Below are 27452 nucleotides of genomic sequence, written 5' to 3' on the forward strand. Positions count from 1 at the left end.
CAATATTTTGTGTGACCACCATTATTATCCAGCACTGCCTTAACCCTCCTGGGCATGGAATTCACCAGAGCTGCACAGGTTGCTACTGGAATCCTCTTCCACTCCTCCATGATGACATCACGGAGCTGGTGGATGTTAGACACCTTGAACTCCTCCACCTTCCACTTGAGGATGCGCCACAGGTGCTCAATTGGGTTTAGTCCATCACCTTTACCTTCAGCTTCCTCAGCAAGGCAGTTGTCATCTTGGAGGTTGTGTTTGGGGTCGTTATCCTGTTGGAAAACTGCCATGAGGCCCAGTTTTCGAAGGGAGGGGATCATGCTCTGTTTCAGAATGTCACAGTACATGTTGGAATTCATTTTTCCCTCAATGAACTGCAGCTCCCCAGTGCCAGCAACACTCATGCAGCCGAAGACCATGATGCTACCACCACCATGCTTGACTGTAGGCAAGATACAGTTGTCTTGGTACTTCTCACCAGGGCGCCGCCACACATGCTGGACACCATCTGAGCCAAACAAGTTTATCTTGGTCTCGTCAGACCACAGGGCATTCCAGTAATCCATGTTCTTGGACTGCTTGTCTTCAGCAAACTGTTTGCGGGCTTTCTTGTGCGTCAGCTTCCTTCTGGGATGACGACCATGCAGACCGAGTTGATGCAGTGTGCGGCGTATGGTCTGAGCACTGACAGGCTGACCTCCCACGTCTTCAACCTCTGCAGCAATGCTGGCAGCACTCATGTGTCTATTTTTTAAAGCCAACCTCTGGATATGACGCCGAACACGTGGACTCAACTTCTTTGGTCGACCCTGGCGAAGCCTGTTCCGAGTGAAACCTGTCCTGGAAAACCGCTGTATGACTTTGGCCACCATGCTGTAGCTCAGTTTCAGGGTGTTAGCAATCTTCTTATAGCCTAGGCCATCTTTGTGGAGAGCAACAATTCTATTTCTCACATCCTCAGAGAGTTCTTTGCCATGAGGTGCCATGTTGAATATCCAGTGGCCAGTATGAGAGAATTGTACCCAAAACACCAAATTTAACAGCCCTGCTCCCCATTTACACCTGGGACCTTGACACATGACACCAGGGAGGGACAACGACACATTTGGGCACAATTTGGACATGTTCACTGTGGGGTGTACTCACTTATGTTGCCAGCTATTTAGACATTAATGGCTGTGTGTTGAGTTATTTTCAGAAGACAGTAAATCTACACTGCTATACAAGCTGTACACTGACTACTCTAAGTTATATCCAAGTTTCATGTCTATAGTGTTGTCCCATGAAAAGATATAATGAAATATTTGCAGAAATGTGAGGGGTGTACTCACTTTTGTGATGCACTGTGTATATATATATATATATATATATATATATATATATATATATATATATATATATATATACAGTGTATCACAAAAGTGAGTACACCCCTCACATTTCTGCAGATATTTAAGTATATCTTTTCATGGGACAACACTGACAAAATGACACTTTGACACAATGAAAAGTAGTCTGTGTGCAGCTTATATAACAGTGTAAATTTATTCTTCCCTCAAAATAACTCAATATACAGCCATTAATGTCTAAACCACCGGCAACAAAAGTGAGTACACCCCTAAGAGACTACACCCCTAAATGTCCAAATTGAGCACTGCTTGTCATTTTCCCTCCAAAATGTCATGTGATTTGTTAGTGTTACTAGGTCTCAGGTGTGCATAGGGAGCAGGTGTGTTCAATTTAGTAGTACAGCTCTCACACTCTCTCATACTGGTCACTGAAAGTTCCAACATGGCACCTCATGGCAAAGAACTCTTTGAGGATCTTAAAAGACGAATTGTTGCGCTACATGAAGATGGCCAAGGCTACAAGAAGATTGCCAACACCCTGAAACTGAACTGCAGCACAGTGGCCAAGATCATCCAGCGTTTTAAAAGAGCAGGGTCCACTCAGAACAGACCTCGCATTGGTCGTCCAAAGAAGCCGAGTGCACGTGCTCAGCGTCACATCCAACTGCTGTCTTTGAAAGATAGGCGCAGGAGTGCTGTCAGCATTGCTGCAGAGATTGAAAAGGTGGGGGGTCAGCCTGTCAGTGCTCAGACCATACGCCGCACACTACATCAAATTGGTCTGCATGGCTGTCACCCCAGAAGGAAGCCTCTTCTGAAGTCTCTACACAAGAAAGCCCGCAAACAGTTTGCTGAAGACATGTCAACAAAGGACATGGATTACTGGAACCATGTCCTATGGTCTGATGAGACCAAGATTAATTTGTTTGGTTCAGATGGTCTCAAGCATGTGTGGCGGCAATCAGGTGAGGAGTACAAAGATAAGTGTGTCATGCCTACAGTCAAGCATGGTGGTGGGAATGCCATGGTCTGGGGCTGCATGAGTGCAGCAGGTGTTGGGGAGTTACATTTCATTGAGGGACACATGAACTCCAATATGTACTGTGAAGTACTGAAGCAGAGCATGATCCCCTCCCTCCGGAAACTGGGTCGCAGGGCAGTGTTCCAGCATGATAATGACCCCAAACACACCTCTAAGACGACCACTGCTTTATTGAAGAGGCTGAGGTTAAAGGTGATGGACTGGCCAAGCATGTCTCCAGACCTAAACCCAATAGAACATCTTTGGGGCATCCTCAAGCGGAAGGTGGAGGAGCGCAAAGTCTCGAATATCCGCCAGCTTCATGATGTCGTCATGGAGGAGTGGAAAAGCATTCCAGTGGCAACCTGTGAAGCTCTGGTAAACTCCATGCCCAGGAGAGTTAAGGCAGTTCTGGGAAATAATGGTGGCCACACAAAATATTGACACTTTAGGAACTTTCACTAAGGGGTGTACTCACTTTTGTTGCCGGTGGTTTAGACATTAATGGCTGTATATTGAGTTATTTTGAGGGAAGAATAAATTTACACTGTTACATAAGCTGCACACAGACTACTTTTCATTGTGTCAAAGTGTCATTTTGTCAGTGTTTTCCCATGAAAAGATATACTTAAATATCTGCAGAAATGTGAGGGGTGTACTCACTTTTGTGATACACTGTATATACAGGGTGGGCCATTTATATGGATACACCTAAATAAAATGGGAATGGTTGGTGATATTAACTTCCTGTTTGTGGCACATTAGTATATGGGAGGGGGAAAACTTTTCAAGATGGGTGGTGACCATGGCGGCCATTTTGAAGTCGGCCATTTTGGATCCAACTTTAGTTTTTTCAATGGGAAGAGGGTCATGTGACACATCAAACTTATTGAGAATTTCACAAGAAAAACAATGGTGTGCTTGGTTTTAACGTAACTTTATTCTTTCATGAGTTATTTACAAGTTTCTGACCACTTATAAAATGTGTTCAAAGTTCTGCACATTGTGTTGGATTGTCAATGCAACCCTCTTCTCCCACTCTTTACACACTGATAGCAACACCGCAAAAGAAATTGCCCCCAAGGTCTCCCGATCTGACCCCCTTAGACTTTTATCTTTGGGGTCATCTGAAGGCAATTGTCTATGCTGTGAAGATACGAGATGTGCAGCACCTGAAACTACGGATACTGGAAGCCTGTGCTAGCATTTCTTCTGCGGTGTTGCGATCAGTGTGTGAAGAGTGGGAGAAGAGGGTTGCATTGACAATCCAACACAATGGGCAGCACTTTGAACACATTTTATAAGTGGTCAAAAACTTGTAAATAACTCATGAAAGAATAAGGTTACGTTAAAACCAAGCACACCATTGTTTTTCTTGTGAAATTCTTAATAAGTTTGATGTGTCACATGACCCTCTTCCCATTGAAAAAACTAAAGTTGGATCCAAAATGGCCGACTTCAAAATGGCCGCCATGGTCACCACCCATCTTGAAAAGTTTTCCCCCTCCCATATACTAATGTGCCACAAACAGGAAGTTAATATCACCAACCATTCCCATTTTATTTAGGTGTATCCATATAAATGGCCCACCCTGTATATTAAATTAAATTCAGAGGGAACTGTGTATGTTTAATTTTTCAAGAAGCAGTTGCTCTAATGACAGAGTTTCATGATGTTAGTTGTCAAAATCACTGTCAACAGCCACTCAGGTGGCGCAGCGGTAAAGTATGCTAGCACACCAGAGTTGGGGTTTTGAATACATCGTATCGAATCTCAGCTCTGCCTTTCCGACTGGGCTGGGCGGCTGCATGAACAACGATTGGCTGTTGTTTATAGGGTTAGAGAGTAAAAAGTAAGAGCATAGGTCCTCGTAACTGGTACAACTGCGGCCCCTGCAGGCTGACTGATGGCGCCTGCACAGGGCTGATGAATAATGCTGATGTTTAATTTGTCAAGAAGCAGTTGGTGTGGCCCTTTGTACACCGTGCACGTCGGTGTATGAACTCAACTCTTGCAGGTGAAAAATGCAGTCTGTACTTGCTGGAGGGGGCATATGTCAGTTGAGAGGCGTCCTCAGTCAGTGGCAATCAGGGAAATTGGACACGACTACATTAGTGGAGAAAATTGGGGGAAAAAATAGAAAATCACTGTCAACGATAGCTCAGTTAGTCACTCATAAAAACGATGTGTCGTTTATAGTAATCAAGTTGGCCTATTACTTTATTATGAATTAATTTGTTAATTCATTAAATACACAGTCTGTCACTTGTTCAGTGCATATTTTTTTTACATCTGTCCCCCAACAGGAAGTTTGGACTCCCCGATTTAAATCTTGCCTGCTTTTTAAGTGTGTGTGTATAGATAGATAAACAACATAAAACAGCTTTTCTAGGTAAGCTTTTCACAAGAAAAATAATGTAATGTTGGACGAGCAGGCCTGGCTTTCAGTCTTTCAGTGCTTGATGACATGCGTTCAAATCGCTGCATGTTTAATACTGTACAACAGTTTTATCAGTCAGGTGCTGTGTAGTTCATACGTCATGGTGGTTGCTCAATTCTGTGCTCTGTCTTTCTGCGACTGTAATAATTAAGGGTCGTCGTGTCTGATTTGTGTCTTGTGACTTCCTGTGTTTCTAGAAACGTCTAAATATTTTCTTTTTTGCTTCCAGGCATCTGTTACTAGGTGGAAAAAGAGGTCATGTGGCTTGTGTAGAATGGCAGACCAAAAACCTCATGTGTGAGATAAATGTAATGGAAACAGTTCATGATGTCAAGTGAGTGCACACACACATACACAAGATTTTTAGTAATTATAATTGTAACTGCCCAAATTTAGTCAAGAATTATAAGATTGAATTCTATATGTAAATAATTAGTATAACAGAAATGTTATATATACATGCATAATTACATAAAATAGTGTATATATACTGTAGTTGCATATAACAGCATATAGTATATATAACATACAGCATACAGAATATATGAACTACATACATGAGTAACATTTTTATTAATTATGAACACGTATTTAAGTAACTGCCCAAATTAAGTCTCATTTGAATTCTGTATAATATATACAGAATTGAATTCGTAATTGAATTAATGATGCTGTAACTTGTCTTACAGTACTTAAATTCAATTCAATTCAACTTTATTGTCATTATACAATACAGGGTTGTACAGTATAACGAAACGCTGTCAGGCTACATCTCCAGTGCAGACAACGAAAGACAATAGTGCAAAGACAATGGGGGAGGGGATGGGGGAAGTTACCAAAAATTACCATACATAAGGTGCAAGAACAAAACAAGGTGCATAGACAAATTGAGGTAGTGAATTTGGATTTTGGATTTAGCAGCTGTTTAGGTGAGCAAAATTGAGGTAGTGGATTTAGCAGCAAAAGTCCAGTAAAAGTGCGAGTGCAACAGTCATAGAGGTAGTTATGTCCTGGTAGTTGTTGTAGGGGTGACCAGTTTAACCGCTCGTGGGTAGAAACTGTTCTTAAGTCTGGTTAGCACTTAGGGCTGAGTGATGAGACACTATAACACTTTAAAAAGCTATTAAAGTAAAATTTGTACCTTTTGTACTACAAGGACCTTGCAACTAAGTTAGTGTTATTTGTAGTGTCTGAATTCTTTTTCCTTTATTTATATGGGTTTTAAAACCTGTCTGTGCTTCAAAAATAGATCTTTCTGACATGAATTCACTGAAAATTGATATTATTGATAATAGCAAAAATAAAAGTGATTCGGGTTTCCAGGTGTCGCAGTGGGACATTCCGCTAGCACACCAGCGCAGAGATTCTGAACACCCCGGTTCGAATCTCGGCTCTGCTATTGCTTGGCTGGGCGCCATCTGGCGGGCACAATTGGCAGTTCCTGCAGCAGACACAAACTGGCCACCGTGTCTGCTGGGTGGGGAAATGATCGGACCAAGTGGGTGGGGTCTTCAAATGCTGTGCAAGGACCCTGGTTAGTAGACCGAGGCACCTGTGCAGAAACACCGGCGTGAAGAAGGGGTCCGCTAGGACTACGCTTGAGCAGCAATTCACCCTCCTCGAATGGAATCGGGGATCCACAGCAGCGGAAGACAAATTGACTACGCTAAATTGGAAGAAAAAGGGAGACGATGCTTAAATTAATGGGGAAAAAAGTGGTTTCTTTTTACTGATGAGCCAAAACATTAAGACAGCTCTCTTAATATGCAGTGAAATTAGCTCTAACCCACCAAGATATTGAATTTGTAAAATATTTTAAGGAGTCTGTGGTATCTTGTACCAGAACAGTACCAGCAGTTCCTTCAACTTTTGTACAGTACCATTTCTTCTATTGGTAAATGATGCACATGTGCCCGGTCACTTTCTTCCATTCTTCCAATGTCCAGTTCTTATGCCTGCTTGGCCATTGTAGATGCTTTCGACAATGGACATAAGTCAGCGTGTGTACTTTGACTGCTAAGATGCAAACACAGAAGGGTTTGATGCACTGCATGTTGTGACACATTCACTTCATGACCAGTATTAAGATCTGTGATTAGAGCTACATTTACTCTTCATCATAGCTTTAATGCCCCCTTGCTTGTTTGGAGGTACTTCAATCCACTGACTTCTGACCATAAGAATTTGGCCTAGAATGCCTTTATTTGTCATCTGTGCCTACATACGTGTACAGTACAATGAAATTCTTTCTTTGCATATCCCAGCTTTGGAAGTTCAGAGTATAGGGTCAGCCATTGTACAGAGCCAAGAGGGTTAAGGGCCTTGCTCAAGGGCTCAACAGTGGCTGCACAGGAGAGCTGGGATTCAAACTCTCAACCTTTCAATTGATAGCCCAATGCTCCACCCACTAGGTTACCACGTTATCTTTTTTATTAAAGTCACTCAGATATTCATGCAGGACATTCACTACTATTTCGAAACAGCCATAACTGTACAGATTTTTGGGGGCTAATCAATGTATGTTATAATGATGATTGGAATAGAGTGCTATTCTTCTCCACCTTGGTACTTAAGTGGTAAAATATCCTAACACTACTGCTGCACTTGACACCCCCAAACCAGAACAGCACAAACTGGTATGGGGTTGCAGTGGGGTTCCCTTTACATTATTAAATGTGGTACCTGGAGTTGACATGGTATACAAATCAACAGTCAGTAATCGTTTACCCAAGTTCATTTGTATGTTAGGTGTTCCCAATAAAGTGCTCAATGAGGGTGTGCGGGCTCTGTAAGTCCTTTTTTTCTTTATTTTGTAAGTTAATAAGGTGTTAGAAGTAGAGCGGGCTTGCATGACTAGAGGTCAAAAGACAACTGCAGAGGTGTTTTGCATTCCTGTGTGCTGATAAGGAGTTTAGGTGGGAGGCAGCGAGTTTCAGATTCTCTCCCACATCTGAAGCAGTGTTCAGCTTTAAATGACTGTGGTTTTAAGCTGGTTGTTCATGTTTTCTGGCGTAATGTTTGTCTCTTGTACTCTAGAAATGAAACTAATTTGAAAGTCTTTTTTTTTTACTCACGTAGCAGGTTTGCCTTTTGCATGTTTTTGAGTGGTGGGAGAGAGGCCTTCACAATGTTAAGGTTGTTTTACAGGACAGAAGGCAGGAAGGGCAAAAATACTGATAAAAAAAAAAAAAAAAAAAAAGAATAGTACAGAGATTGAGACAGAGAGTTCCAGAGCTTAGAAGCTATAGCACTGAAATATCAGCCACCCATTGAGGAGGGTATAGTGAGAGGCGTAGAGAGAAACCTAGGAGTGTAGGGATGTTGAAGCTCTCGAAGATAGGCCAGGGCAGAATTGCCAGTATCTGCAGGGGGGGTGACTGGAATATGTGGGTGGGGTCTTCAAATGCTGTGTAAGGACCCTGACTGGTGGATAGAGGCACCTGTGCAGAAACACCGGCGTGAAGAAGGGGTCCGCTAGGACTACGCTTGAGCAGCAATTCACCCTCCTCGAATGGAATCGGGGATCCACAGCAGCGGAAGACAAATTGACTACGCTAAATTGGAAGAAAAAGGGAGACGATGCTTAAATTAATGGGGAAAAAAGTGGTTTCTTTTTACTGATGAGCCAAAACATTAAGACAGCTCTCTTAATATGCAGTGAAATTAGCTCTAACCCACCAAGATATTGAATTTGTAAAATATTTTAAGGAGTCTGTGGTATCTTGTACCAGAACAGTACCAGCAGTTCCTTCAACTTTTGTACAGTACCATTTCTTCTATTGGTAAATGATGCACATGTGCCCGGTCACTTTCTTCCATTCTTCCAATGTCCAGTTCTTATGCCTGCTTGGCCATTGTAGATGCTTTCGACAATGGACATAAGTCAGCGTGTGTACTTTGACTGCTAAGATGCAAACACAGAAGGGTTTGATGCACTGCATGTTGTGACACATTCACTTCATGACCAGTATTAAGATCTGTGATTAGAGCTACATTTACTCTTCATCATAGCTTTAATGCCCCCTTGCTTGTTTGGAGGTACTTCAATCCACTGACTTCTGACCATAAGAATTTGGCCTAGAATGCCTTTATTTGTCATCTGTGCCTACATATGTGTACAGTACAATGAAATTCTTTCTTTGCATATCCCAGCTTTGGAAGTTCAGAGTATAGGGTCAGCCATTGTACAGAGCCAAGAGGGTTAAGGGCCTTGCTCAAGGGCTCAACAGTGGCTGCACAGGAGAGCTGGGATTCAAACTCTCAACCTTTCAATTGATAGCCCAATGCTCCACCCACTAGGTTACCACGTTATCTTTTTTATTAAAGTCACTCAGATATTCATGCAGGACATTCACTACTATTTCGAAACAGCCATAACTGTACAGATTTTTGGGGGCTAATCAATGTATGTTATAATGATGATTGGAATAGAGTGCTATTCTTCTCCACCTTGGTACTTAAGTGGTAAAATATCCTAACACTACTGCTGCACTTGACACCCCCAAACCAGAACAGCACAAACTGGTATGGGGTTGCAGTGGGGTTCCCTTTACATTATTAAATGTGGTACCTGGAGTTGACATGGTATACAAATCAACAGTCAGTAATCGTTTACCCAAGTTCATTTGTATGTTAGGTGTTCCCAATAAAGTGCTCAATGAGGGTGTGCGGGCTCTGTAAGTCCTTTTTTTCTTTATTTTGTAAGTTAATAAGGTGTTAGAAGTAGAGCGGGCTTGCATGACTAGAGGTCAAAAGACAACTGCAGAGGTGTTTTGCATTCCTGTGTGCTGATAAGGAGTTTAGGTGGGAGGCAGCGAGTTTCAGATTCTCTCCCACATCTGAAGCAGTGTTCAGCTTTAAATGACTGTGGTTTTAAGCTGGTTGTTCATGTTTTCTGGCGTAATGTTTGTCTCTTGTACTCTAGAAATGAAACTAATTTGAAAGTCCTTTTTTTTACTCACGTAGCAGGTTTGCCTTTTGCATGTTTTTGAGTGGTGGGAGAGAGGCCTTCACAATGTTAAGGTTGTTTTACAGGACAGAAGGCAGGAAGGGCAAAAATACTGATAAAAAAAAAAAAAAAAAAAGAACAGTAGTACAGAGATTGAGACAGAGAGTTCCAGAGCTTAGAAGCTATAGCACTGAAATATCAGCCACCCATTGAGGAGGGTATAGTGAGAGGCGTAGAGAGAAACCTAGGAGTGTAGGGATGTTGAAGCTCTCGAAGATAGGCCAGGGCAGAATTGCCAGTATCTGCAGGGGGGGTGACTGGAATATGTGGGTGGGGTCTTCAAATGCTGTGTAAGGACCCTGACTGGTGGATAGAGGCACCTGTGAAGAGTGCATGGGTGGAAAAGGGTTCAGTTAAGGGCCGAACGCAAGTCGGAGAGGTCAGTTCTACAATTACTGACTGTACTATAATTTCTGACTGTAGTCCATCTGATTCTCGGCATGCTTTGTTAGCCCCCTTTCATACTGTTCTTCAGTGGTCAGGACCACCACAGAGCAGGTATTATTTAGGTGGTGGATCATTCTCAGCACTGCAGTGACACTGACATGGTGGTGGTGTTAGTGTGTGTTGTGCTGGTATGAGGGGATCAGACACAGCAGTGCTGCTGGAGTTTTTAAATACCATGTCCACTCACTGTCCACTATATTAGACACTCCTATCTGGTTGGTCCACCTTGTAGATGTAAAGTCAGAGACTATCACGCATCTGTTGCTGCTGTTTGAGTCGGTCATCTTCTAGACCTTCATCAGTGGTCACAGGACGCTGCCCACGGGGCACTGTTGGCTGGATGTTTTTTGGTTGGTGGACTATTCTCCGTCCAGCAGTGACAGTGAGGTGCTTAAAAACCCCAGCAGCGCTGCTGTGTCTGATCCACTCATACCAGCACAACACACACTAACACACCACCACCATGTCAGTGTCACTGCAGTGCTGAGAATGATCCACCACCCAAATAATACCTGCTCTGTAGTGGTCCTGGGAGAGTCCTGACCATTGAAGAACAGCATGAAAGGGGGCTAACAAAGCATGCAGAGAAACGGATGGACTACAGTCAGTAATTGTAGAACTACTATATGGTAAGTGGAGCTGACAAAATGGACAGTGAGTGAAGAAACAAGGAGGGGGTTTTAATGTTATGGCTGATTGGTGTATATGTATTTTAAATGCTTTTTGTGTATTTTTGGACACCTCTTATCACTTCTCGCGTGTGTTTTTGTGACAAAACGTAGTTTGGGAGACCAGCTAGACTCGTTTGAGATTCCTCCAGGTGATGGATCGTGTAGTGTCTGACCCCCTATCGCCAATCAGTCGTGTAGCGTGAAAACCACCACGACCTAAATGACTCCCGATTACAAGAGATCCAGTTGTGTATACTATACAGTGTTCTGAACAACTTGAACGTCGTGTAGTGTGAACTTGGCATTAATTAAATGAGGATTGACCCCAGTTTCCAGTATCCACTCTACTGCACCACCATGGCCAATATGTTTTTAATAGTAGCTAACTTTTGATTCTCAAGACTCCTGACAGCAGTTGGAATTGCACTTGCCTTATTTACGTTATCCTTGTATGCTTTTGGATTTGCTGTTTGCTAGTTCTTTTTAGAGGTGGTCAATTCGGTTTATTTTATGGACTTGGGTTAATCTGAGTCACTCAGTAATCTGATCTGGTTCACTTGAGTCACTTGTACTGTCATCTTGATTTCGATTGATTTACTGCATGAAAATGCATCCAAATATCACCTGTCTTCCGTGCACTCATCTTCTGTAAATAAATCCTTCTCTCTTAATTCTCTTGACACCTCACACTACACTTGTCAGTAACAAGACACTTTTCTAAGTGGAATCTTGATCATGGGGGATAGGGACAAGGAGGGGGGAGAGGGGGGTGGACTCACCTACCAATCAGAAAGGGTATATTAATGGGTCAAGGGTTCAAGGGGGATGGTCAGCAACAAATTGCCGTGGTAACTTGACCCAGTCAGGCAGCTACAGTGGCACCAAGATGAAGAAAATATGCTACATTACTAATCTATACCACTACTACTGATAATAACAATAATAATAGCATGTGCATAAAATCAGCCACATAACGAACACCAGTGTGTTTAACCACTTGTTTATTGAAATATTTAACTTATTACTTAGATTCATGGACTGGACTGAAGCCAGTTCAGCCAAATCATCTGAGTCCGCGGTGTTTCCGTCGAGCCTGCTCACTTGCCTTGTGTACTCATAGGATCTGGGTTAATTGAAACCTCGGACTCGTGATTCCTGATTCAGTACGAAGATTCAAATCATTAACTAGAGTTAATCAGGAACCATTCAGCTCTAGTTCTTTTGGACATTTGTTGCTGAAGGTCTACACTATATGGCCTAAAGAGGGGTTTTCCAAACCCTGGGTCATGACGCTTGGATAGGTCGTGAGCCAAAAAAATAGGGTGAAGAGAAAAATTATTTAAAAAAATTATTAAGAAAAATTTTAACAGACTCAAAACACCACATGAACTTGTACACGAATGCCCCATTGTGAAGGCTTTACGTTACACCTTGTAAACCATAGTGGGACCAGATTGCCACCATTTTTAAAACCCTGCCCTAATGTATGTGTACACCCCTACTGATTGAGGTTAGATGTTCAGCCACACCAGCTGCTAACAGATGTATAAAATCAATTATGCTAAATTCAGCAATGTGTGGTCAACTTGGGCACAGTGGATGCTTGGTGGGCAGATCTTTAGGCTGTCCATTAGAAGATTGTGGATTTGAATCCATTGATTGTGGTCCTTAACCCTGTCTGCTCCAGGGGTGCTGTAAAACATAAACGCCACTGAACACCTGAATTGGAGCATCTATTAGTGTCAGGCCTTATAAATGCTCTTTCGACCAAGCGGGCACAAAGCCCCAGAGACACTCCAAAATCTTGTGAAAACAAGAGAGTAGGCTGTCTGGGAAACTGCATAGTATTTCCCATGGTTTTGGAATTGGGTGTAACAAGGTTATAGTCAGTTTTCCAAAGTCTTTTGCTACCTGTATTGATGTGCTTTTTGGGCAGCACGGTTGTCACCCCACAGCAAGAAGGTCCTGGGTTTGAATCCCAGGACCTTGCTCCCTGTGTCTGCATGGGTTATCTTCCGGGAGCTCTGGTTTCCTCCCACAGTCCAAAGACATACAAGTGAGGTGAATTGGAGATACAAAGTTGTCCATGACTGTGTTTGATATTGAACTTGTGAACTGATGAATCTTGTTTAACCAGTAACTACCTGTTCGGTCATGAATGTAAGCAAAAATCCTAATAAATAAATGGATGTGCTTTTTTCTGCTAGGTGGCTGCATACAGAGGCCATGTTTGCTGTTGCTCAGAAGAAATGGCTTTATATCTACGACTCAGACGGCATAGAGCTGCACTGCATCAAAAAATTTAACAACGTTCTACGTATGCAGTTCCTGCCATACCACTTTTTGCTCGCTACTGCGGTATGTCATTGAATATTTTTCCACTCTCTCAGAACACACGTTAGCATGAGGGTATGAAAGTCTTTAATATGCCATGCCGTATTCTTTCAGAGCGCCGCAAGTTACCTGCAGTACCTGGACGTGTCCGTAGGGAAGGAGGTGGCAACCATCTTCACAAAATCAGGCCGTCTTGACGTGATGGCGCAGAATCCCCACAATGCCATCATCCACCTCGGCCATTCCAACGGCACCGTCAGCCTGTGGTCACCCAATCAGAAGGAGGCGCTTGTTAAAATGCTGTGCCACCAAGGCGCAGTCCGGTCAATTACCTTAGATAAAACCGGCACGTAAGTACTGCTAATGTGGCTTTTGATTATTATGAAATGCTTGCTTGATCATGATTCATTAGTAGGGATGTAATGATACAGTTTACCCATGATGCAATGCGATTCATGATACTGGAAACCCGTGTATTGACGTCAACCAGGCGAGGTGAATAGTGCCAGTGCCCTCTGCTGTTTAAAGTGAATATCAATTCACTATACTTGTAAACCGATTTGAATCGTTACACATGTGAATCGATTTTTAACTGTCTTGTTGTGCATTGTTACATCCCTATTCATTAGTCAGAACAAATAGAATTCCACAGTTTTGCTTTTGGAAAGCAAATACGCAAAATGTACACAAGGTTACTGTCTGAAATCTGCGAAGAAGGAGCAAGCTAGTTAGCTTAGCTTAGCCTCTGGTATGTCTTAGTAAGGCCTTAGTTACCTTCCCATTAACAGTCCATTACCTTAACCACAGAGCTACCATTGACCCTTGATAAGGCTGAAATATGTTGCTCTGTTCTAGTTCTGGACTAAATTCCAAAGTTGTCTCTTCAAAAAGAATAAACATTAAAACATAGCACAATATAACAGCCCTTACCGTGTGTGTTTGTGTTACAGGTACATGGTGACATCAGGTTTGGACCGGAGACTGAAAGTCTATGACATTCGAGCTTTTAAACCTCTTCACAGCTCCCTCTTGCCTGCTGGAGCCTCCTGCCTCTCGCTCAGTCAAAAAGGACTGCTCAGTGCTTCTACTGGAGATGTAGTACAGGTAATACAGTCTTCAATCATTAAAATGTTTAGACACATACATCAGAGTATTCTGCTGTAACTGCTTGTACACATCTGGAAATCTGGGAAAGCTATTGCTATTGACTAGTAGCTGAATGGTGGCTTCACATCACTTCAGTCACTTAGTATTGCGCACCGCATGGTAATCTTAGGATTGTGTGCAGCCGCTCAGCCAGTAAACCACAAATGAACTATGAAGCTTATAATAAACAGATCTTGATTAGCTGTGCATTATGGGAAAAATACATCATTTTAATTTGCACAATTAATTTGAGAAAATGTCAACATATTACCACTAATGAATCTTTAGGCTTTTAAATTACACAGAAAATAATATGAGTTGAATATGTATATATATACTGGTGCTGGTCATAAAATTAGAATATCATGAAAAAGTTGATTTATTTGATTTATTTCAGTAATTCCATTCAAAAAGTGAAACTTGTATATTATATTTGTTTAATACACACAGACTGATAGATTTCAAATGTTTATTTCTTTTAATGTTGATGATTATAACTGACATCTAATGAAAACCCCAAAATCAGTATCTCAGAAAATTAGAATATTGTGACAAGGTACAATACTGAAGACACCTGGTGCCACACTCTAATCAGCTAATTAACTCAAAACACCTGCAAAGGCCTTTAAATGGTCTCTCAGTCTAGTTCTGTAGGCTACACAATCATGGGGAAGACTGCTGACTTGACAGTTGTCCAAAAGACGACCATTGACACCTTGCACAAGGAGGGCAAGACACAAAAGGTCATTGCTAAAGAGGCTGGCTGTTCACAGAGCTCTGTGTCCAAGCACATTAATAGAGAGGCGAAGGGAAGGAAAAGATGTGGTAGAAAAAAGTGTACAAGCAATAGGGATAACCGCACCCTGTAGAGGATTGTGAAACAAAACCCATTCAAAAATGTGGGGGAGATTCACAAAGAGTGGACTGCAGCTGGAGTCAGTGCTTCAAGAACCACCGCGCACAGACGTATGCAAGACATGGGTTTCAGCTGTCGCATTCTTTGTGTCAAGCCACTCTTGAACAAGAGACAGCGTCAGAAGCGTCTCGCCTGGGCTAAAGACAAAAAGGACTGCTGAGTGGTCCAAAGTTATGTTCTCTGATGAAAGTACATTTTGCATTACCTTTGGAAATCAAGGTCCCAGAGTCTGGAGGAAGAGAGAAGAGGCACAGAATCCATGTTGCTTGAGGTCCAGTGTAAAGTTTCCACAGTCAGTGATGGTTTGGAGTGCCATGTCATCTGCTGGTGTTGGTCCACTGTGTTTTCTGAGGTCCAAGGTCAACGCAGCCGTCTACCAGGAAGTTTAAGAGCACTTCATGCTTCCTACTGCTGACCAACTTTATGGAGATGCAGATTTCATTTTCCAACAGGACTTGGCACCTGCACACAGTGCCAAAGCTACCTGTACCTGGTTTAAGGACCATGGTATCCCTGTTCTTAATTGGCCAGCTAACTCACCTGACCTTAATTGTGAAGAGGAAGATGCGATACGCCCGACCCAACAATTCAGAAGAGCTGAAGGCCACTATCAGAGCAACCTGGGCTCTCATAACACCTGAGCAGTGCCACAGACTGATGGACTCCATGCCACGCCGCATTGCTGCAGTAATCCAGGCAAAAGGAGCCCCAACTAAGTATTGAGTGCTGTACATGCTCATACTTCTCATCTTCATACTTTTCAGTTGGCCAACATTTCTAAAAATCCTTTTTTTGTATTGGTCTTAAGTAATATTCTAATTTTCTGAGATACTGAATTTGGCTTTTTCATTAGTTGTCAGTTATAATCATCAACATTAAAAGAAATAAACATTTGAAATATATCAGTCTGTGTGTAATGAATGAATATAATATACAAGTTTCACTTTTTGAATGGAATTACTGAAATAAATCAACTTTTTCATGATGTTCTAATTTTATGACCAGCACCAAGTGTGAGTGTGTGTATATATATATATATATATATATATATATATATATATACAGGGGTTGGACAAAATAACTGAAACACCTGTCATTTTAGTGTGGGAGGTTTCATGGCTAAATTGGACCAGTCTGGTGGCCAATCTTCATTAATTGCACATTGCACCAGTAAGAACAGAGTGCGAAGGTTCAATTAGCAGGGTAAGAGCACAGTTTTGCTCAAAATATTGCAATGCACACAACATTATGGGTGACATACCAGAGTTCAAAAGAGGACAAATTGTTGGTGCACGTCTTGCTGGTGCATCTGTGACCAAGACAGCAAGTATTTGTGATGTATCAAGAGCCACAGTATCCAGGGTAATGTCAGCATACCACCAAGAAGGACAAACCACATCCAACAGGATTAACTGTGGACGCAAGAGGAAGCTGTCTGAAAGGGATGTTCGGGTGCTAACCCGGATTGTATCCAAAAAACATAAAACCACGGCTGCCCAAATCACGGCAGAATTAAATGTGCACCTCAACTCTCCTGTTTCCACCAGAACTGTCCGTCGGGAGCTCCACAGGGTCAATATACACGGCCGGGCTGCTATAGCCAAACCTTTGGTCACTCGTGCCAATGCCAAACGTCGGTTTCAATGGTGCAAGGAGCGCAAATCTTGGGCTGTGGACAATGTGAAACATGTATTGTTCTCTGATGAGTCCACCTTTACTGTTTTCCCCACATCCGGGAGAGTTACGGTGTGGAGAAGCCCCAAAGAAGCGTACCACCCAGACTGTTGCATGCCCAGAGTGAAGCATGGGGGTGGATCAGTGATGGTTTGGGCTGCCATATCATGGCATTCCCTTGGCCCAATACTTGTGCTAGATGGGCGCGTCACTGCCAAGGACTACCGAACCATTCTGGAGGACCATGTGCATCCAATGGCGGTGCCGTGTATCAGGATGACAATGCACCAATACACACAGCAAGACTGGTGAAAGATTGGTTTGATGAACATGAAAGTGAAGTTGAACATCTCCCATGGCCTGCACAGTCACCAGATCTAAATATTATTGAGCCACTTTGGGGTGTTTTGGAGAAGCGAGTCAGGAAACGTTTTCCTCCACCAGCATCACGTAGTGACCTGGCCACTATCCTGCAAGAAGAATGGCTTAAAATCCCTCTGACCACTGTGCAGGACTTGTATATGTCATTTCCAAGACGAATTGATGCTGTATTGGCCGCAAAAGGAGGCCCTACACCATACTAATAAATTATTGTGGTCTAAAACCAGGTGTTTCAGTTATTTTGTCCAACCACTGTATATATATACACTACTGCTCAAAAGTTTGGGATCACTGTGAAATTTTCTTGTTTTCAGTGGAAACACACATGAGATGAGGAAATATAGCAAATAAACAGGACATGCAGACATTGTAAGAGTAAGAAATGTTTTTTTTTCTTCAAATTTTGCCTTCATCAAAAAAGCCACCTTTTGCAGCAATTACAGCCTGGCAGACCCTAGGCATTCTAGCTGTCAATTTTTCGAGGTAATCTGATGTGATTTCACCCCATGCTTCCTGAAGCATCTCCCATAACATGGATTGGCTTGATGCAGTCTTCCTCCGTACCATACGGTCCAGCTGCTCCCACAACAGCTCAATAGGGTTCAGATCCGGAGACTGTGCTGGCCACTCCATTACAGTCAGAATTCTGGCTGACTCCTCCCCAATCAAGTGCTGTCCACAGGGTATGGCATGGCGTTGCAAAATCTTGTGGTAGCCTTCCTTCTTCAAAATCCCTTCCACTCTATATAAATCTCCTATTTTATGACCTCCAAAGCATCCCCAGACCATCACGCTGCCTCCACCATGCTTGACAGATGGCATTAAGCATTGGTCTTGCATCTTTTCATTGTTTCTGCGCCTCACAAAAGTTGTTTCTTTCTGGCCATTTTGAGCCTGTAAGCAAGCCAACAACTGCTGATGCTTCAGATACTAAACTAACCTAGAATGTCGTCCTCCCTTTTATGCTCCCTTATTAGTATAACGTTTTTCAGCTGTGCAACAAAATTAAAAAAGGGTTTCCTAACAGTCAATTAGCCTAATAACATTCTTAACTTGGATTGGCAGCCATACCAGGAGATTGAGGCAGAGGACTGAGAATTGCTGATAATAGGACTATACGCAAAATAGGCCTCTATACAAAAACAGGCTTTAATGCAAACATTTTCATTCTTTAAAAATCATCTGATACATTTACATTTTCAGCATTTAGCAGACGCTTTTATCCAAAGCGACTTACACAATGAGCGAAACACAATGAGCAATTGAGGGTTAAGGGCCTTGCTCAGGGACCCAACAGTGGCAACTTGGTGGTGGGGGGACTTGAACCGGCAACCTTCTGTTTACTAGTCCAGTACCTTAACCACTGAGCTATCACTGGCCCTGATACATTTAAATGAATTGTGTAATGGACAAAATTGTTTGTGAATTGCATGAAAATGTGTTTTTCTTTGTAAAAGAGGGAAATTTGCAAGTGATCCCAAACTTTTGAGCGGTAGTGTATATACCGATCAGCCATAACACCTCCTTGTTGTCCATTTTATCAGCGCCAGTTACCACATAGAAGCACTTTGTAGTTCTACAAAGAATGTAGTCTATCTGTTTCTTTGCATGCACCAGGACTCTCCCAGGACCACTACAGAGCAGGTATTATTTGGGTGGTGGGTCATTCTCAGCACTGCAGTGACACTGACATGGTGGTGGTGTGTTAGTGTGTGTTGTGCTGGTATGAAAGGATCAGACACAGCAGCGCTGATGGAGTTTTTAAACACCTCACTGTCACTGCTGGACTGAGAATAATCCACCAACCAAAAACATCCAGCCAACAGAGCCCTGTGGGCAGCATACTGTGACCACTGATGAAGGTCTAGAAGATGACCACCTCAAACAACAGCAACAGATGAGTGATCGTCTCTTTACATCGTGACTTTACTTCTACAAGGTGGACCAACTAGGTAGGAGTGTCTAATATAGTGGACAGTGAGTGAACACGGTATTTAAAAACTCCAGCAGCGCTGCTGTGTCTGATCCACTCATACCAGCACAACACACACTAACACACCACCACCATGTCATTGTGACTGTGCTGAGATCATCCACCACCTAAATAATACCTGCTCTGTGGTGGTCCTTGAAGAGTCCTGACCATTGAAGAATGTTGAATACAGGTTAAAAAAAATATGAACTGATGGACTACAGTCAGTAATTGTAGAACTACAAAGTGCTTCTATATGGTAAGTGTAGAAACAAGGATGTGGTTTTAATGTTTTGCCTAATCAGTGTATAAGTGTAGTCTAAAAAAATCATGCTGACCTCTGTCCACTGCCAAAAGTGGCTACTATGGGCATGTGAGCATCAGAACATGAACATGCCGTGGTAGGCATTAAGCTCTAATTTGGGACTCTTGAGTGCTTTGATGTTAGTAGAAGGACACCAAATGTCTACTGATAAGAGTTAAAGAATTGGTACAGATACAAGGCTGTGATTTGCAGACCTAATTGTACATCCCAGATGGTGTAGTTCAGTCAACTAATGAGGTATTTTGTAGGTGAGTGAATGTGGGTTGTGATCGGTAACCAGTGAAGCTTGTACAGAATAAGGGTGATATATTGATACATTAACCTGGCATGGAGTGGGTGAATGAATGCTTGTAGAGAGGTGGTGATCTAGAGGGCATTTTTATTGTTAAAGAGCTCATCAGAACTCAAAGCTACATAGACAGGAGGGTGAATTGGTTTGTTTATTGTGTCAAACAGTGTTACAGACCTGTAGTGAAGAGAAGTAGAACCAGTGGGCAGTATTTTTTTCCTAATTATTAAAATTAGACACCATACAAGTGATTTAGTCAGCTAGTGAATGAATGTGCTAGTGTTTAATAAATTGCTGACCAGACTGAATTTCCTGCAAGATATAAATAAAAAGAGTTTGAAAAATGTTTATACACCCTAATTACTACATTTTGCTCATGTTCTCCACACTGAAGGTGTCATACAAGCCTAAATAATGTATTGCTATGTATGAAGTTGTGTCTTATGTATTAAACAGAGCCATGTGTGTACCTATACGATCAATCACAGGTGTACCGGGACGTATGGGGAAGCAGTCCGATCTCAAAGCCCTACATGGCCCATCGGGTGAGAGGAACAGTCTGGAGTGTTGGGTACTGCCCCTTCGAGGACGTCCTGGGAATCGGACATGCAGAAGGGTTCACCAGTATGATCGTACCAGGTCAGTACACACACACACACACACACACACACACACACACACACACACACACACACACACACACACCCAGGTGAACTTTTCTTTATTATTAATAAACCTTATTTACAGTGGTGTTCAAAATAATAGCAGTCCAACACCATTAACCTGATAAATCACTGTTTTTAGTAGAAATGCTATTTCTACATAGCAAAAAATTGACTTGAAAGTGTAGTAGAGTAATAAAAACAAAACAAACCCAACAATTAGGACATGCATCCCACTCATTCTGAGTAATCGAAGCATTGATTGAAAGGGCGTTGTTCAAAATAATAGCAGTGGGGAGTTTAATTGGTGAAGTCATTCATTCTGCAGAAGAACGGGTGTCAATTTTGGCCCTTATTTAAGGTAGGAGGGTGGCAAATGTTGCACAGGTTGGTCATAGCACATTTCCTTTTGAAATACTGGGTAAAATGAGTTGTTCCAGACATTGTTCTGATGAACAGAGTACTTTGATTAAAAAGTTGATTGTAGAGAGAAAAAACATACAGAGAAGTGCAGCAAATTATAGCCTGCTCAGCTAAAATGATCTCAAATGCCTTGAAGTGACAACTAAAACCTGAAAGATACGCAAGGAAGCGTGGAACTACTGTTCAATTGGATCGAAGAATAGCCAAAATAGCAAATACTCAGTCAATGATCACCTCCAGAAAGATCAAGGAACATCTAAATTTACCAGTGAGTACAGAAGATGATTAAGTGAAGCCAATTTACCAGCAAGAACTCTTTGCAAAGTCCCGTTGTTAAGAAAAAGACGTGTCCTGAATGGGTTAACATTTGCCAAGGAACACATTGACTGGTCCAAAGAGAAATGGCTCAACATTTTGTGGACTGGTGAAAGCAAAATTGTTTTTTTTGGGTCTAGTGGCCGTAGACAGTATGTCAGACGACCCCCAAGCACTGAATTCAAGCCAAAGTTCACTGTGAAGACAGTAAAGCACGGTGGTACAAAATGATGATATGGGATGTTTATCATACCATGGTGTTACGCCTATTTATCACATACGAGGGATCATGGATCAGTTTAAATATATCAGAATACTTGAGCAGATCATGTTGCCCTATGTTGAAGAAGAAATGTCCTTAAAATGGGTGTTTTAACATAACAATGACCCAAAACATTTTGGTTACAGACAAACAAGATTGAGGTAATAGAGTGACCAGCCCAATCCCCTGACTTCAATCTCATAGAGAACTTGTGGGCTGAAATCTGAAACGTGTTTTTTTGAGGCAAAACCCAAAATTGCAGAAGAACTGTGGAATGTCGTCTAATCATCCTGGACTGGAATACCTGTTCAGAGGTGCCAGAAGTTGGTCGACTCCATGCAACACAGATCTTGGAAACAATTGTTATGCCACTGAATATTAGTTCAGTAATTTAAAGTAAAGTGAAACCTCAAACATTTTTTCATGTTATAGATAATTTTTTTGAGTTTTTAAAGAAAAATGCTGGCACTGCTATTATTTTGAACAGCCTAATATTCATTTTTCTTAATTTTCTGTAAAGGATTAACACAAACTGACTAAATTTTGTTAATGTTTTGATTTAGAATTGAAAGTGTAGTATTTTCAGTGCATTTGCATTTATGGAAATAAAAGTTATTATAATGATTTTGTGCTTTATTTGCTTTTTTTAAATCACTGCTATTTTTTTTAACACCACTGTATTAGCCCAGGTGGTGCAGCGGGATATTCCGCTAGCACACCAGCGCCGAGATTCTGAACTCCTCGGTTCGATACTGGCCGGCTGGCCACCATCTAGTGGGCATAACTGGTAGTGCCTGCAGCAGATCCTACCTATAGCTAAGCTTAAAGTAACTAACAGTTGTTTCTTTGGTACTGTATTTTTTAGGTGCGGGTGAGCCAAACTTTGATGCTCTGGATGTGAACCCATACCGCAGCTCAAAGCAGAGGCAGGAATGGGAGGTTAAGGCTCTGCTGGAAAAGGTGCAGCCTGAACTGATTGGTCTGGATCCAGGGCTTCTGGGTAAAGTGGACAAAGCTACCTTCGAGCAGAAACATAAGGAGAGGGTGGAGGCATTGGTGAGTATCGTTGACGGTTACCTCAACGTTGTTTTCTCTACCATACATGCTTTTGTTTTACTGTAATGTTTAGTCATACACATTGTTTTAAAAAACATAAAATAATTGTAATTAGAGATGTACTGATCGCGGTTTTTGGCACCGATTTCGTTTCAGGTCAATCGGCCGATGGGGGGGTGCAACATGCAATTTTTTGCGCAAAATTAGCAGTAAATAAACAAAGTAAATCAAACAAATACAGCCAATACTGTAATGATTATATTTAGACTAACCCGTGGGGGGCGCCCGCCCCGGGGGGAGAGGGAGGTTGGGCGAGTACCATGCCGTCCATGACCCTGTCGTCGGTGTACCACTGTTTCTTTCTTGGACCACTTTTGATAGAGATTGACCACTGCAGATTGAGAACACCCCACAAGAGCTGCAGTTTTGGAGATGCTCTGACCCAGTCGTCTAGCCATCACAATTTGGCCCTTGTCAAACTCGCTCAAATCCTTACGCTTGCCCATTTGTCCTGCTTCTAACACATCAACTTTGAGGGTAAAATGTTCACTTGCTAACTAATATATCCCACCTACTAACAGGTGCTGTGATGGTTTTATCATTTATCATGTAGTGTATATACGAAGGCTGTCCAAACCCTGAAATGCCCACATGCCGTCCCAATGTTGATCAAATCAGCTGTATTGGAGTCTTTAGAAATCCCAAAGAAGCAAGGGTTAAAGTTGTAATCTAAATGTTACTTGCAATAAAGTAGATCTGTCTTTTGCTTAAGCCACTAGTTGTTCTATATAGTCAGTCTTAATTAACCTTGATAATATAAACATGCTCAGTTTCTGTACTACATCCTCTCTTGAAAATAAACAGTTGCAAGCTGAAACTGTAAGTGGTTATACAAATACAGTGGAATTTTAAACAGTCGGACCAGACATTTGGTTTTCCAGATTTTGTCCATTAAATTCGAAATCCGTTAAATGGAGGTTCGTTAAATCGAGCTTCCACTGCGATTGCCTTTTTTATTTTTACTAATTCCTTGTGTAATTTGGTGGTGGCTTAATACTTTAAACGTCATGGATTTCCATACAAGGTTAAAATCCTATGAAAATTTAATTTCTCGAACACCCTTAAAAATGTTTACATTCTAAATGTGTGTTTTCAACTGTGTTTCAGGGTTATGATCCACTAGCAAATGAAAAGTTCAAGCCCAGACATAAGAAAGGCAGAAGCAGTACTGTGGAGAAGAGAAAAAAGAAGGTGGCTCACGAGGATCAAAGGGTATGTTATTTTTTTAATGCACACATTTAATTTGTTTAGGGCTTTTAGCATATACAATCTTGTGTGCTATTTGAATGGGTGTGGCTTAAGTTCTATATTTTGTTCAGTGACCACATGCTCTAAAGCAAACAAATGTCTGCACATATTAATGTACAATTACTGCTTATGGACTTAATTTAGATATTGAACATTTTGATATGCATTTAATAAAAATTAAACATCATCTTAAGTATTTGGTTCGAAGCCTTGGCGGTGCCTCTGACAGACAGAGTGAGTTAGGTCTGATGGATGGATGGCTGAATGGAGAATCTCCTTGCAGCTGCAACAGTCAATCCTGCTGTTTGGTCAGGGCACTGGACCAAGTGGTGGAGGAATACAGAGAGAATAGAGTCCTCCATATGTGCTGAGGCTCTCTGTAAGAGTACTGACATGACCCAGAGAAAGTGTGTACCAGCATGTAGTCCTTTTCGGCAAGCTTGGGGGGGTCACAGGGAAACTGGGTATATCCAGATTTGGACAATGCAAAAAAGGGAAATGTATATTTATCCTCAATATGGTAAATTCACAGTGTGCAGAGCAATAGGGCTACAACAACTGACAGCCAAAATTATTATTGGGGCACCCAGGTGGCGCAGCGGGATATTCCGCTAGCACACCAGCGCCAAGATTCTGAACTTCTCGGGTCAAAACTCGACGTTGCCACCGGTCGGCTGGGCACCATCCAGCGGGCATAATTGGCAGTGCCTGCAGCAGACACTAATTGGCTACTGTGACTGCTAGGGGGCGGGATAACCGGACTATGTGTATGTGGGTGGGGTCTTCAAACACTGTGCAAGGACCCTGATTAGCAGAAAGAGGCGCCTGTGCAGAATGCATGGGTGAAAAGAAGGGGTCCGCTATGACTGCGCATGTGTTGGAGGAGACCTTGAATGCAATCGGGGATCCCCAGCAGCGGAAACAGATTGACTACGCTAAATCGGGAGAAAATTAGAGGAAATGCATAAATAAATAGGAAAAAATGAAAAATATTTTATTAGAATGTTGGTAGAGAGAGTATTAATCCTTATGATTATTAGTTAATATATCTGTCTTGGCCACACTAGTGTAAAACAAATCCTGGATTTACTCCTAGTGTGTATACAGGGCCTTGTGCGTTGGATTGGATTAAACTGGATTAAAAGGAACAATTTTTTATTACCTGAATGTTTTTTGTTTTAATGTAAACATTTTTAAATAAATAAAGAAATCGATTAATAGGAAAAAGTAATTGACACATTAATCAATTACCAATATAATCTGTAGTTGCAGCTCAACACAATCATGTATGCGCTTTTGTTTCTGTAGGACGAGATTCGAAAAACCGTGGAAGAGAGAATGGAGAAAGAAAAGGAGAGAAAAAATAGTGCCAAGGAGCAAGCCAAGCTGGGGAATAAGATGGCACTAGATCGATTCAAAAAGTAGACTGACCTTAGAAAAGGACTTCAACAGAGAATACAATGACCACAGACTTTATATACAGTTTCGGGACACTTCAAAAATGTTTTTTTCTTGAACTGTTTCTCTTTTGTGTTCGATTTTTAGAAAACATTGGGTTTGTATAAGTAAATGTTTAATAAATAACCCACATGTGCCATAAATGAACTGTGCACGAGTGTACAAGCTTTACTTTTGTCACACTTCATAATGATCAACACTTTTTTCAATATTATTTATGAATTTTCTCCCTTTTTCTCCCAATTTTAGTGTAACCAATTAGTCTTTCGCTGCTAGGGACCCCGATCGCATCTGAGAAGGAATATTTCCCTGACACACACTCCCTCTGACGTGTGCACAGTCCACCGACCCCCTTGTGTTTGCCCATACTTTGGTGGATTTGTTCGTGAGGCCAGTCTCATGCACGGAGAGTCATGCAGTGATGTCCGCATTCCTCCACCTCTGTACAGGCGCCTCATAAAATCCCACTCTCTTATTTATTTTTATTATTATTATTTTTTTAATTTTTTTTTTTTTTAATTTAGCGTGTCCAATTTCACCCCATCAATCATCCTCTCACTAATGCCGGTCCCTGCTCCTGATCAGGGCTGACGAGGCCGTTCCACGCCTCCGACACGTGCACAGCCAATCGACCGTCTTATCACCCACACTTGACGAGCGCAGGGCGGCAGAGCACCGTGCGCGGAGGATCACACACTCCACCGCACACCCTCCCGTCTCCATGCAGGCGCCACCGACCAGCCAGCAGAGGGCGCAACCGCCCCAGTCCTGAGAGAGTATCCCCTCCGGTCTCAAATCCCGCCCCGCCCACCCTGAACAACATGCCAATCGTTGTTCATATAGCCGCCCAGCCTCCACCGGTGAAGGCAGAGCTGGAATCGAAACGACGCACCTTCGAGATCCAGCTCTGGTTGCAGCGCGTGTCTTTTACCGCTGGGCCACCTGAGCGGCAAAACCCCACTCTCTTATTAGTCCAGTCTTTTTCCACACAGCAGACTTAGGTTGGACAATTTTGTCTGCTGCAGGCACTGCCAGTTGTGCCTGCTAGGGGCCGCCCAGCCATCCGATAATGATCAACATTTTAACTAGAAATAGGTCCTTAAAATAGTTTTGTATCATTCAGTACTGTAAGAAACTCTGAAAAGCAATTATATTTTTAATGCGTCCAATTGCCCGATTGCGTCATGCTTCCTCTCCACTCCTCGCCGATCCCCGCTCTGATCGAGGAGATTGAAGCTAACCCACGCCCCCTCCAACACGTGGGCAGCAGCCGTATGCATTTTGTCACCTACACTTTGACGAGTGCAATGCGGATCATCAGCACTGTGTATGGAGAGACACACCCTGACAGCACTCTTTTCTCGTCTCTGTGCAGGCGCCATCAATTAGCCAGCAAAGGTCGTAATTGCATTAGCTATGAGTCTTCCTATCCGGCTTTAATATCCCACCCCTATCTGAACAACAGGCCAATCGTTGTTCATGTGGCCATTCAGCCAAGCCGGCAGGCAGAGCTGAGACTCGATACGATGTATTTGAGATCCCAGCTCTGGGGACTTCCCCCACCAGTTGCTGTAGATTCGCTGACCCTCTTTTTTTGCTTCTGCAACAGTGCAGCATGTGAAACTAACACATTTGACTTCCACAGTAACATGTTCTTGTTGGTCATGCCTCTTTGATGCTAGCAAACCACACATTGTTCTTGTCTTGATTCCTGAAACAAGAACTTCCGTTCCTGTATTGTCACCACTGTCCAACTCAATCAGCCATAACATTAAAACCACCTGCTTGTTTCTACACTCACTGTCCATTTTATCAGCTCCACTTACCATATAGAAGCACTTTGTAGCTCTACAATTACTGACTGTAGTCCATCTGTTTCTCTATATACTTTTTTAGCCTGCTTTCACCCTGTTCTTTAATGGTCAGGACTACCACAGAGCAGGTATTATTTAGGTGGTGGATCATTCTCAGCACTGCAGTGACACTGACAATGG

At 42.3% G+C, this 27452-nt stretch overlaps 1 protein-coding gene across 1 annotated transcript in view; it reads left to right on the forward strand.

Moving 5' to 3' along the window:
* Positions 1-25605, forward strand: part of wdr46 (WD repeat domain 46) — a 43976-nt gene extending 18371 nt beyond the window's left edge. Inside the window, exons 7-14 of the mRNA XM_062998539.1 lie at positions 5041-5145; positions 13145-13295; positions 13386-13621; positions 14222-14375; positions 20463-20613; positions 22502-22692; positions 23860-23964; positions 25309-25605. Coding sequence (XP_062854609.1) covers positions 5041-5145; positions 13145-13295; positions 13386-13621; positions 14222-14375; positions 20463-20613; positions 22502-22692; positions 23860-23964; positions 25309-25425 — 1210 coding nt within the window. The 3' untranslated portion in view covers positions 25426-25605. The remainder of the gene's footprint in view (positions 1-5040; positions 5146-13144; positions 13296-13385; positions 13622-14221; positions 14376-20462; positions 20614-22501; positions 22693-23859; positions 23965-25308) is intronic.
* The last annotated feature ends 1847 nt before the right edge of the window (positions 25606-27452 follow it).

This window comes from Trichomycterus rosablanca, chromosome 7, assembly GCF_030014385.1.
Source record: "Trichomycterus rosablanca isolate fTriRos1 chromosome 7, fTriRos1.hap1, whole genome shotgun sequence".
NCBI classification, from domain to species: Eukaryota; Metazoa; Chordata; class Actinopteri; order Siluriformes; family Trichomycteridae; genus Trichomycterus; species Trichomycterus rosablanca.